Below are 13,721 nucleotides of genomic sequence, written 5' to 3'. Positions count from 1 at the left end.
AGCTTGCAGGTGACTGTGCTGTTGCATAGCTCTCAGTGTTGCTTCCAGACTAAGAGGGACTAGGAAGAAAGGTCTGGGATGCTACTTCTGAAAACTGGCCGAAGAAAACTAGTCACCAGGAGTCGGGTGCCAAGTTGATGGTCAGCTCCTAAGTTCCCTTCGCTCACAGACCACACATGTGCTAGGATAATTGTTAGTCTCCATTACACTGAGGTTTATTTGCATCATAAAAATAGGAAAAGTTGGCTCCGACTCATGGTGACCCAATGGGTGTTCCAGAGAACTGATCATAGGGTTTTCACGACTGTGACCTTTGGGGAGCCAATTGCAAGGCTTTCTTCTGAGACACCTTGGCGTAGTAAGGTTCAAACTGTCAAGTACTTGAGCTCTTAATTATTGGTGCCCCCCAGGGACTCCATTTATTTACCCCATAGCCATGACCAAAACCTCTACTTGGCCTGTGTTTTGCTTGGCCCTTCCTCCCACTAGCATGTGTAAGAAACATCAGAACAGAGAACTTGTTTGCTCACTGTTGCATCCCGAGCCTCAGACAGTTCCTGGCAGAGACTCCTGTTTACTTCCAAGCAAGAGGACCGAAGAGTTCCCAGCGTTCATGAAGTTCAAAGGTCTCTGCAATCAGCTGAGATGCTAAGGAGACTGAGACACACTTTGTACATCGGGAAGTACGTGTTCCTCAAACTCCAAAGTTAGCCAAGTCCCCCAAAACTTCAGAACCGGAAACGAGCTGAGCAAACCGCCCACAGGGCAAAGCACCTCGGTCCATCTACCTGTGTCATGGGAAGATGACTCATCTGAGTTCCTGGGAGGAACAGATACAAGGTCTCCCTCACTGGCCCAGCTTTTTAAGAATCTGAACCGGAACTCTCTGCATATGTGACATTAGAAGTGTAAGCAAATCTTTCTCAATAAAAAAATAATAGGGAAATAAACTCCCGTGGAACTGCCCCAGGTTAAACAACTGTGTCTTCAGAGGTCGACCCTTCCACCAGATCGAATAACCTGCCTTTACCACATGGGCACGGGAATGACTATCGAACAAGGCTACAGGTTAAAACCAAGATACCTGCAACACCCCATCTGCTCGTGTGTTGCCCAAATCTGCCTACAGCCAGAATAAAGAAGCATGTTGGCTGCCTGTGTATTAATTTGTACAGCATTCCTAAGTATGGAAGGGTAATTTTTTTTAATCCTCAAAATTGGGTGTGGTGGGGGAATCAGAAACCGTGGGGGACAAAAGACTTCCCCTTGTGTGTGCGTGTTGTAGTTCTCTCTTTTAAATAGACACTAGAAATAGTCCCAGGGCTGTTTAAATAACAACACGGATATTTACTTAGAACTCTTGTATTTTTAATGGAGGGCAGGAGGGCACCTCGTGCATTACTCTCTTTGCTGTTACTACAAGGTAGGTCAGTGTTTGGGGGAGGACAGGAGGGAACGGCTTTAGGCTCTTGGGTGAATAATTCTATTAAGTCCTTTATTACCTAAAAGACACTACCTTCCCTGGGGCTTCTTCCTCCTACATTCCAGTGACTTATCTTGATCGGTGCCATAATGGGGTTCTCTAACTCTCTCTCTCTCCAGGTTATCATATTACTTACCATGAAATTCATGGGGTAAAAAAAGGTTGTGGCAAGAAAGTTTCTGAACAGACCTACTTACATACAATACACACACGCACTATACAAAATAAATATAAAAGGATATGTACTGGATGTGTTCCTAGACTTCAGTAGGAGCTGCTGGGTAGTACAAATGGTAAGTGGGCCTGACTGCTAACCCAAAGGTGGGTAGTTCGAGTCTACCCAGAGGCAGCTTGGAAGACACAGTGAGCTACCATCCACTGGAAATCCGAGGAGCAGTTCTCCCCTGACACACAGGGGTCGCTGTCAATCTACATGTACCTCACAGCTACTGCTTTTTACATTTTCATTTTAAAACACTGTAGTCATAATACTAGACTCTGGATGGCACAAATGGCTCCGGGCTCAACCACCAGCCACACCACACGGAGGTGCCTCAGCAGCCAGGCCTGGTGCTCTGCTTCTGAAAGACCCTCTGCAAGCCCTCACTCTGGGCTCACCACAGTCAGAACTGATTCAAGAACAGCGCAAAAGCAAATTCACGGCTATCGAGGCGATTCTGGCGCATGCTCACCCGGCGGAATGGAGCAGAACTGCCTCCGTGCGTTTCCGAGACTGTCGACCCGGAAGAGAGCAGAAAGCCTCATCTTTCTTCAGAGGGAAGATGAGGGCTTCAAACGCTTGACCTCGTGGTCAGCAGCCCAACTTGTCATCCACTAAGCCACCAGACATCCTACCCATAGGCTTCTCTACACTACACAGAAAGCGATCAGCATAATAAAGCATAATGTGCTACTGTGTTCTACATTAGACAACATACATCCTATCATAGGCCAGGTTTTTCTATACTAAACATATAGGACCATATGGAAAAGTCCATTCTACAGTATGTATATTTTGTAGGGGCAACACGCTCGAGCTACCAGAAGGTAGTCAGAGACAGAAGCATGAGGAGATTCCAACTCTGGGTCAGGAGGTGGGCTTCTGGGGAAGGCAACATGTTGAACTCAGTTCAAGTTCATGGCTATTAACAAAATCCATGGATGAAGGGTCTTGCTTTAAAATTGTGAAGGGCTCTTTCACCGCTGCACTTGCACATGCGCATGCGCATTTTGAGGAACGGCGGCTTGGTCAAATGCGGGGATGGCTGTGTCAGTCCTTCTTACTTCAGGCGGGCTCCTTAAATGTTCTAGTCTCCGCAGAGATTCCTATCCATGTGAGCAACTGGATCAGCAGCGAACAGAAAGTTCTTTATGCAAACAACCAGAGGCACCAGCCCTTCGAAGGCACACCACTCACAGGATGGTTCACACTCCCACTTGAAGGAAAGCTTTTATCCCCCTAAGGGAAAGCAGCTCTCCCTCTGTGATTCTAGTTCGAAGGCCGCTCATTTGCCTAGCCTTTGATGCCAATGGAGACGAAGCCCCCACTTGAGCATGACAGAGGTCTGTGGTGGGCAGGGACACCGAGCTGACACGTTTCTTTTCAAACAACTGCCAGGCAACCACTCTCAGAAAACAAAGAGAAAGGGTTGGGGGGACAAACAAACAAGCAAAGTGAAACCCCCAATAAAGAGTTCCAATGTGTCCCTGTGTCTGCTTTATTTGAAAACAAACGCAGATGAGGACTTACTAAACTTTACGCAAACGACCACATTTCACATTTAATTGCCGCGGAAGGAGGAGGAATGTCATTGCTTTGAATCACTAGACAGGAAGGTCTCCTCCTTGGGTGTTTGATACAATCTGTTTTCTTGGCTAAATTTCCCTTCCAGATTCTTTGCCCCTGGCTTTCCTATGCAGTACTCGTGGAGAATGGACATTCGACATACACCAACCTGAAAAGACACTACAGGGCAACTCTGGACCCAGCTGCCAACCAGGGTTATCTCCAGACACGTGTTCACTGATAACCAACAGAAACGAAGCTCTTCAGAACACTCGCTACGGAATTGATTCCTCATCTTCCGCTCTCTTTAGCTGGGAAGCTTGACTCTATCCGACAACGTCTATTTCTACGTCCAAACTTTTGTGACTCCTTAGGTACGACGCTGGCCTTAAATTAATAGCGTAAGACACATGTGCATACATAATTTCAAAAAGATCAATAAAACGTTCAAACTGGCTATCAAGGAGATATAAGCGGAATTAACTAGGGATGTAAAAGGTTACACATTCGGCTAACTACGAGGTCAGCAGTTCAAAATCACCAGGCACTCCACAGGAGAAAGCTGGGCCTGTCGAGTCCCATGAAGATTGACAGCCTCAGAAACTCCAGAAGTCCTACCTTGTCCTATAAGGTCGCTATGAGTCGGATTCAGCTCAATGGCACCGAGGAAATGAGGGTTCATCATAAAATGCGGGGCAGTAGTTAAGTGCTTGGCTGTTAACTAGAATGTCAATGGTTCAAACCCACCAGCTGCAGAGACTTCAGGGCAGTTGCGTCTGTAAAGATCTGCAGCCTTGGAAAATCTATGGGGCTGTTCTACTCTTCCCTATGGTGAGTTGAAACTGACTGGGCAGCAGTGGGTGAATTTGCTTACTCACTAAGTACATCGAGTGGTTGTGGATGCGATCTGAATTTGTTCTGGGTGCAATTATCCCCTGGCTTTTTGAATGTTGGGGGCCTGTCCCTTAGTATACATTATTTGTATCTTTGTCTGTATAATATTATGTTTTTAGCCTTAACACCTTAGTGTGATTTTGTTTTTGATTGTTTTCTGCTGGGTCTCCCAGCCTTGAGGCACAGGAGGAATGGATGCTAATGAGAACTGAATCAAGTGGGAATGCGGGGTAGGGGTGGGGGGGTGTTGAGCGGGAGGGTAATGGGATCTTGGGAGTAAAGGGTGAAGACGGGAGGGGGAGGGAGCACTAGAATGGATTGTGATTGCACAATCATCTTGGAGGTGATTTAACCTTGGGTGGGGGAGATGTTCTGAAAAAATTGGGGGCGATTGTACAATTCTCCTTGATAAGACTGAACTATTGAATTATGTGACATGTAAGTTACTTGTCAATAAAATTGTTAGGTAAAAAACTAAAAAAAAGAGTTATCGTCTCGGAAACTCACAAGGGCAGTTAGCCCAATATAATGTTGCTATCAGTTGGTACCGAGTCTATAGCAGTGAGTTTGGAGTTATTCCATGCATTGCTGGCGGTTAACTTCCTTACAGCCCACTAAACCTTTCCCTTTCAAAAGAAGTCTCTTACGATGTGGACAGAGTCCCATTCCGGAAACTCCCCCTAGGGGGCAGTACTGCTCTTGATGAAAGCCAGTATTCCAAATCCCCAGAAGATGGCAGTTTGGTGGGTGATGGGTGTTTCATAAATGTGCAAAACCAGAATCCCAGCCTTCTTCTTTTGCCTCACAAAGTTTTGATATACAAGAAGAAAAAAAAATCTAACACTACAACAAAAGATTGAATTCAAACTCCTTTGGATGAAACGGTGGCTACTGGAAAATGACCCAGCACATGACAAGTATTTTATAGAGATCTGCCCCAGATGAAAGGCCTCCTGGTGGCATAGGGGGCTGCGCATTGAGTGGGAAGACCTCACCAGGAGAGACAGGTGCCACACTTCATTAGCCTACCCTTTTCAGGAAAAAAAAAATGTACTCAGCCACCCCCTCCAACAACCAAACTCACTGCCATCAAGTCAATTCCAACTGACAGCGACCCTATAGAATAAGGTACAACTGCTCTACTGGGTTTCCAAGACTTGAACTCTCTATGGGAACAGAAAGCTTTCTCCTGCTGAGTGGCTGGTAGTTTCAAACTACTGACCTTGGGGTTGACAGCCCAGCATGTAACCTACTATGCTGCCAGGGCCCTTGGTAAGTAAAACCTTTTTTTTTACTATAGACAGTCGCCCAGGATGAGGTGTAAACCAAACCAAACAAAGCCTTACTGTCATCGAGCAGATGCCCATTCATACCCTATCAAGTGTAGGTATTTCCTGCGTTTGCAACCCCTCGGGACTGCACCCCGTAGGAGGTGGTATCGCCCATGTTGGGAAACACGGAATTAATCAAATCTCAGAAACCCACAGGGGCAGCTCTACTCTGGCTTATAGAGTGGCTATGAGTCAGAGTTGACTTGATGGCAGTGAATCTAGTTTTTCCTTGGGCAAAAAGGATTGCTGGTGGCACTGTGGATTAAGCACTTGGGTGCAAAATGAAAGATTGATGGTTCAAACCCACCAGCCACTCACCAGGAAAAGGCAACCCAGCTGGCTTCCATAATCATTAGTCTCAGAAACCCGGTGGAGCGGTTCTTCTCTGCCTCCCGTGGCCGCTTCAAGGTGGGATCAAGTGGCCAGCAGTGATGGGATCAAGTGGCCAGCAGGATCAAGTGGTCAGAGTTTACTTGGATGATTCGAGGAGGAGGATTGTGGCACGAGGTTTTTCCTTAGAGCAAAGAGGCTTAGGTTCAGTCTTTGCTATCAGACACTGCTGGCGGTAACCTCTCCGTCACTTATTAGCTAGGGACACTTCATTTAATCTTAATCCTTCACATCGAAATAGGGGCTCATGTGCATACTCGTGTGTTCGGATGATGTAGTGCAACATATATGTAAAGTGCCAGTCAAGTAGTAAGACTCAAGTTGAGTGTCATGATGGTGAGAGGAAAAAAGATCCAGTGTCACTGACTCCTACAGCATTGCTGCTTAGCTACATTTGAGAAGTTATCAGCTCTAAGAAGCAGAGAAAATGCGATGTCAATTTTTGCACAGTCTGTCTCAATTTCCTCTTTAAAATTTGCATTCCACAGATATAGCAGAAATCTAAACTGTTTCCTCGCTAGAAAAAAAAAGGCAATGTCTTTATGAAATGGAATAGTTAAACAATACGGCTGATATCAGTTCGATGTTGCAAAGGGACTTTGCATTTTAAGCTGGAGTGGAGGAAAGGCTTGGTACACAACATGACCTTCAATCACAAGCATATGGATGATCGCTGACCTTCCTAGATCTTAGTAGCTTTCTGGATCTTTAATCATTAATCTGCTGACATTACAGAGTCTCAAGCAAACTGGCTTTTCTATCACACTTAGGTATTGAGCCGAATGTGACAGAAAAGCAAGTGTTGTGGCAACATTTTATATAAACAATGTTCTCTTCCAAAGCCAAAGGGCCAGCTCAAACCCACCGAGCCCAGGGCAGCCCCGTGAAAGGTCTGCGGATGTGAACACAGCACACGGGCAGAGAGAAACCTAAACCCAATCTAGGGAGATTTCTGAGCACTTGAAATGGTGTGACGACTCCTTCCGGGCAGAGGACTCAATAAATACCCATTGAATAAATATATGAAAGTAAGAGTTCTTGGAGAAAGCCGTGCAAGAAAGAAATTCTCCTTTGTACTTGAAGCAGAACAATAGAATCATCCCACTGACCTTTCATGCCAGGAATCTCAGGATCGATGTATGACCACCACATGTTAGTAGGAGAGTGTATGGTTAACATACATCTCATGTGTTGGCATATCCATATTATCATTGTCAGAGGCAGTTTGGTTTTATGTATCAAATCCCTTTTGAAAATGTATCTCTAATGAATGGTAGCATTTATGTAACACTGTGAGCCAGGCCTCATTCTAAAGACCAGGGCCACTCAGCTACAAAGCAGAGAATCTAAAATATGACCATGAAAGCCCCTTTTCACCCAACACAGGCGTGCACACGAGTTAGACCCTATGATTCCAAAGCTTGTGCTCTGACAACATAGTCATGTCAGCTACAAGGATGTTGCCCTCGGCACTGTTCATACCAGGAGAAGTTGGAAACAAACTCAATATCCAGCCAGCAAGCAAGCCTACTCTGAGAGGACACTCACCAGGCGTTAGAGATAAACTTCAGAATATGCACAGGCAGGCAAGCAAGCAAGAGAGCTGGTTCGCTGGAGAAACAGCACCAGCCAGTGTGTCAATCCCGTCTACTAACGGTTTCCTCTGGAACATGAAACTTTCGTGTTCTTCTTGCTACTTTGTTGTATCTGCTAACATTTCTAAATGTACTCGGATTCCTTTTGCATTCAGAAAAGAGAAAAGAAATAACTCCTAAAAAGATTATTCCCTAGCTCAGGACAGTCTCATAAAAATACCACGTGACTCATACATACATGGAATTTAGAGTGGGCCCGAAGACAGCCCCCTCAGAAGACAGACAGGCCTGCTGTTCTGCTTTGGAACGGTCCCAACCGTGAGACCCTGAGAGAAGTTAGTTCCACTCTGCACACACGGGACATCATGGGTTGGAAGTGACTCGGGGCAATGAAAACCAACAGCAGCCCCAGGAACAAAAGTTTTGGTGTATTTTTTTACAATTAACTTAAAATTAATTAATTTGAAAATGTGTTTCATTTAATCTAACATTTCCGAAGTGTTAACATTTCAACAGGCAGTCAATATACAATCAGTATTAAGGGAACGCTTTCCTTTTCCTGCCTATTGTTGTACTAAGTCTTCAAGTCACTTTGAGCACATCTCAGTTTAGTCTCGTCCATTTCAAGTGTTGTGTTCAGCAAGCACGTGTGGCTAGTGGCAACTGTCTCCGATAGCACAGCTCCAGGTCCTGGCAGAAGCTACGCTTTCAGATCAAATGTGTCCAAACCAGGTCTAAAGCCCTCGGCTGAGTCCCTCAGGAATACACTTTCCAAAGCACTCTGGGGGCAAAATTCACATCCCTGGTCAATGGTCTTCATCCCTCTCCATTTCCCACTGCTTTTCCAGGAAGAAGACATCTAACTGCTTTAGAAATGGGTCTGAAGGTTTCCTCTCATACTTACTCATTTTGTGATAGTTGGAAAATTATTTAATCTATTTAATGACTCACTTGGCTTGTTTGGTAAATTGGGAAAATGTCTATTCTGAGTGGCTGAGCTTGAAGTAAAGGATTAAAGCGCCTCTCACGTGCTCATCGCCATCGGGTTGATTCTAACTCATAGAACCCTATAGGACAAATGGAACTTCCTGGCTTTTATTTTCTCCCCTGCCATATCCCTAAGGAACTATTAATCTAGTTGCTGTCTCTATCCTGGAAGTGGGGTGGGAGAATATAAAAGGAAACAGAAAAACCTCAACCTAAGAGAAAGCAGAAGATAACAGAAAGTCAAACAAATTAATGATGGGTCAAAAGGGAAGACAAATGATAATGTTAAATATTAATGTAAACATATCTGCAGTAATACACTTCCCAAAGTAGACTTCCTGGGGGCAAAATTCACATCCCTGGTTAATGGTCTGAAGGAATTCAATGGTGGTTTTATGAGTGAGGACTCTCACTGTGATCATGTTTGCCTTCTGCAAACCATCTTGCTCAGAATATGAGCTCAAATGCAAGTCCTTCCTGTGATCTTGGATTTTATTTTTTACAATCCCTGGATCATACCGGCTGGAGAGCTCCTTCTGTACGCACTTAGCTGACTTCTCACTTAGATGGCAGCTTCTTTTAGGACAAGCCTTTAAGACCCCAGATACTATTCTTTGTGATAGCTGGGCCTCATTTTTCTCCCACAGAGCAGCTGGTGGTTTTGAACTGCTGACCTTGGAGAAAGCAGCCTAACACATAACCCATTATAACAGCAGGGCTCCTATCAAAGTACCTAGTACACATAAAACAAATCACAATAGATATCATTATTTTCAAATATCCCTTTCCCTTTGCAACATTCCCTACTTAGGTAAAACTAAAGGTTAAATTTAGCAGGAAGTCAAGCTAAAAGAAGATTCTTAAAACAGAGACAGTCGGAATTGTCCTTTTAAATGCCTCAGAACTCATTTGGGGTTGGTAGGCACACAGTAACTAGGCTGGGAAAGCCACAGTAAATACATTTGTATTTGAAAGGTGACCACCCTGAAGGCAGGGAATAAAGTCGTATATATCTTTGTCCCATTTGGCTTTCAAATAACAAATAGTCAAGTCATTCAACAGATATTGACATTGGCTGTGTGCCACATATTAGGGATTAAAAGAGGTAGATGCTTTCTTAATTGGATGAAAGAATGAATAAATGAACATTCTACCTATTCTGATTTTCAATTCAGCTCTTTTTTGTTTTGTTTCATTTTGAGATTTCTCTTAGCAAGTCACCAGGTAGTACCACCTTCTTCCAGAAAGCTCATGAAGATATGGTCAAGCCACTGGGTGGTATACATGCTGCTAACTGGAAGATTAAAAGTTTAAGTTTGCTACCCAGTGATGCCTTCGAAGAAAGTGCTGGCAATTTGTTTCTCCCCAACCAACCATTGTAAATGCTATGGACACAGTTCTATTGTGACAGAGATGGGCTTGCCAGTTGGAATTACTCCCCAGCCATTGATGCTGGTTTAAGTGAAGGTTAAATGTATGCTCCACTTTGATGTGTTTCAAAATTTGAAAAGGAAAAAAAATTGAAAGGACCATTTCACCAATCAGAATGGAAGTTATTTTCATGACATTTATCAGTAATTTTGTAGCATTACTGTTTATAAGTGTTTTATGGTACAAAAGAGACCCTCATCTCAAATATAATTTAAGGAGAATATTTATTAAGTGTTAAAAAAGAAAAAGACAACACACACACACATCATCCGGATGAGGGAGGCATTAGCATGAGGTTCAGATGGCGTCCGAGTATTCACGAGTGGGAAGCTGGGTAAATAGTGAATGGGCGGCACAGGAAATGGTTCCATTGCATCGCTGGTGGCAGATCGATACATCATAAGTATAATTGGGATGACAGAAGCAGGAACCAGATGAGTGTGTGATTGGGACACACACATCGTTAGGCAGGGAGTTTACTTACAAGATTGGTCCAGGGCCTTCAACCAAGGCAGCCAGGAGGAGACTCATGATTGTACCACCCCCTGTACTGTCTCCCAAAGGGTGACCTCCTTCAAGAACACACCTATGCAAGCCCCTGAGAGACTGCCTCTCTAGGCTGACCAGAGCAGGGTGGAGGCAATCCACTCACCGAGGCATTTTGCCTGAGGGCAAGACTATTTGCATCCTTTTCTCGTTATTAGAAAGAATTCAATGGTGGCTTAAGCTATTTGGGGACACTGCAAATGGATTTGGGGCAGTCACTGCCATCCATAGCCTTTTGAAAACCAGGGTGCTTAGAATTTAAGCTCTCTAAGCTCTCCTACAAGAGACAGTCAGAACTACATAGATAGCTCAAGTTAAATGACTAAGCAAATTCACATGATCAAGATGATGAAATATTGACATATTGGTCAATTCAAGGAAATATGTAATGGAATAATGCTAATGAAAAAGATAAAATATATAAATGGCAAAACAATGCAGTAGCTATAATTCCGATTACAATAAAAATATGCGTTATATGCATTTATAAAAACTAAAAGAATATATGACCCAAAAGGAACATTATTTTCCTTTCTGGGTAAAATGACCCACATTTGTAATAGAAAAAGGAATACTACATATGGTGACTTCTAAGTTGCCAAACAAACTTACCCTGTTTCCCTGAAAGTAAGACATCCCCCCCAAAATAAGACCTACTTATAGTTTTGCCTCTCGCTGAAATATAAGGCACCCCCTGAAAATAAGACCTCCCTGAAAATAAGCCCCCCCCCAAACTACCGTAACTCTGGACTCTGACCTGACTGTAGTGGCTGGCGCCGCCGAGCAGCTCACTGGTGGCTGCAGCTCAGGCAGAGCAGACAGGAAGTGCAAGGTCTCTTTTAATAAAACAATAAATAGTAAATGCGTACTGTATTCTTCTTCATGGAAAAATAAGACATCCCCTGAAAATAAGACCTAGCGCATCTTTGGGACCAAAAATGAGCATAAGACACTGTCTTATTTTCGGGGAAACAGGGTACCTACAAGAGGACTAGGGCAAATTCCCCCCTTACTGAAATGAGCACTAGCGATGGAGCACTATTTCCTGATTAGTATCACACTAATGTGCAGTGTTATTTTGGCAACGAACTGCCACTTAATAGTATACAGTTTAACCTACCACTTGGAATCTAATGGCAGATCTTGGATTTTTCTTGCACCCAGTAATTTTTCAGAACTATATACTCAATACAAACATTTAACCACTATGTCAGGTTTGATTTTGACATGATAACCCCTCAATCCTTTAACCAACCACAAGAGTGCACACAAGTTAAAAAATTAAGCCGCCTGACTTTCATTCTTAATGTGGCTTGACATGCTGGGTAGATCAGAATCGCTGGAACCCATAAGGAAAGAGAGTCCCCAACTTTCTCTTATAAGCTCTTTGTCTTTGAAAGCATTTAAAAAAAATTTACCAAATTATTTGGTACATAAAATTAACAACATCCTCATCATCTTGTGGTTTGAATGACTAAACAATGATTCAAGCTAGTTGTGTTGTATATTTCCTTTATTAACATAATTACTATTCTTAGTTTTTAATTGCTCTGCTCTAGCCCAAAGGAAAATTATTTCAAAAGGCTGAATAAATATGCTGAATCAGGATGCAATTTTTCACACATCCAACCTCTGTAGTTTTGGATGATAGAACAATATAGAGAAATTCTGGCACCACTGCTTAGGTATAGCCCAGAGTTTTTATTTTGCATTGCACATAATTTTTATATTAAGGAACACAACTTTAATTTTCAAACTAGGATAATTTTCTTTGAAAGTGAATTAAAATCTGGTCATTAAGAGACTCTCCATTGGCTCAGAAACTATGCTAAGGGGGAGTTGGTGTTTTTGAGTACATTTTACAAAGAGTTGGGTTTCACATCAAATAAACTTTGCAAACCTTTTGATTGAATCATTAAATTTTCTACTAACTTCTTTGGTATAACCATGTAATAATAGAAGATTAAGAAATAGCAAGATTTGAAAAAAATTAGTTGCCTTGTCCCCAGACTGTCTAAGCCTGGAAGTGAAGTGAATGCTTGTTTCATTCCTGGCTATGAAATTCACCATCTGGATGATCTTGGCCAAAATATTTAACTTGTCTGTGATTCAAATCCCCTGTACACAATCATGAGCATTCCTTAATATATTCAATTTCTAAATGAAACATTGAAGCAAATATATGATCTAGATGAAAGTAGTAGAAAGAATGCTAGCACAGTAACAATCACTCAGTCTAAGGTCTCTCTCTTACCATGAGGAGGTGGTCTTCTCCAAATAGATACATGAAAAAACCCTTTCATAAATATTAGAATCAGTCTCCTCCTCCACACACACACACACACACACACACACAACTTTAAACCATAGGACTAATTATATACCATAGAAAGCTTACCAACAGAACTGTACTATTTTAAATCCAAGAGACTTGAAGAAATGATCCGCATTGTCTGAGTCATATTTAAAGAAGTCAACAAAAAAGGGAAACTTGAGATGCATACACGTACTTCCTTCCTTGGGGGGGGGGGGTAATGTACCTTGAAAAGGAACGGAAATACAAACAACACCCCCGCCCCCAAGTAACCAATGTTCCCCAGATCGCTAAAGACAGAACTCTAATAATGCAAAAACAGTCATTGGCACCGAATGAATGACAATGGAGGTGTTAAAACCCAGGGTCCTCCGACTACCCCCAACCCCACCCCGCCAAAGGAACCAACAAAAGTGGACCACCACTTCCCCACGGAGCGCGGGTGGAGCAGCCCGGGACTCCGCAGAGTAGCTGCGTGGAGAGGGGACAAGCGACCCAGACATCTTTAATGAATGGAAGGGAGGAATTGGGACAGTGTGCATGGGAAGGGCCGTACCTTTCACAGATTTCCCAATACTGTGTAAGTGAGTGATCGAACTGTAGCTTTGAGCAACCGTCTTCAAAAACGCTTCCATCGCTTCCTGGTGGTGGTAGCTGAAATCCAGGGCAGCTACCAAGGGCAGCAGCAGCCCTACCCAGAGGCGCGCCAAGTCCATGCTCTAGAGATGAATAAAAGCGAGAATCAAGCAGAGCACGCATGGGGCGAGCGGGACAGCCCGCCTCGGGGGTTCCTGATGCTCCAAAGCTCCTGGCTTCCTAAGCCCGAAAAGTTGGGAGACACCTTGGAGAGCCCGCCGTGCAACCGGCGATGGAGAGGACCGCCGCTCCAGCGCACCCCCTCTCCTCCGCCCCCCGCGCCCCGTCCCGCCGCCGCCGCCGCCGCCGCCGCCCGGGAGCCACAGCA

General features: G+C 43.8%; 1 protein-coding gene across 1 annotated transcript in view; it reads right to left on the bottom strand.

The window, feature by feature from the left end:
* Positions 1–13,473, bottom strand: part of CPM (carboxypeptidase M) — a 69,884-nt gene extending 56,411 nt beyond the window's left edge. The window contains exon 1 of the mRNA XM_075551309.1: positions 13,314–13,473. Coding sequence (XP_075407424.1) covers positions 13,314–13,473 — 160 coding nt within the window. The remainder of the gene's footprint in view (positions 1–13,313) is intronic.
* Positions 13,474–13,721: the final 248 nt, after the last annotated feature.

Source organism: Tenrec ecaudatus, chromosome 6 (assembly GCF_050624435.1).
Source record: "Tenrec ecaudatus isolate mTenEca1 chromosome 6, mTenEca1.hap1, whole genome shotgun sequence".
In the NCBI taxonomy this organism is placed as follows: Eukaryota; Metazoa; Chordata; class Mammalia; order Afrosoricida; family Tenrecidae; genus Tenrec; species Tenrec ecaudatus.
Note: the sequence above shows the minus strand (reverse complement) of the source record. Positions and strands in the feature narration are given on the sequence as shown.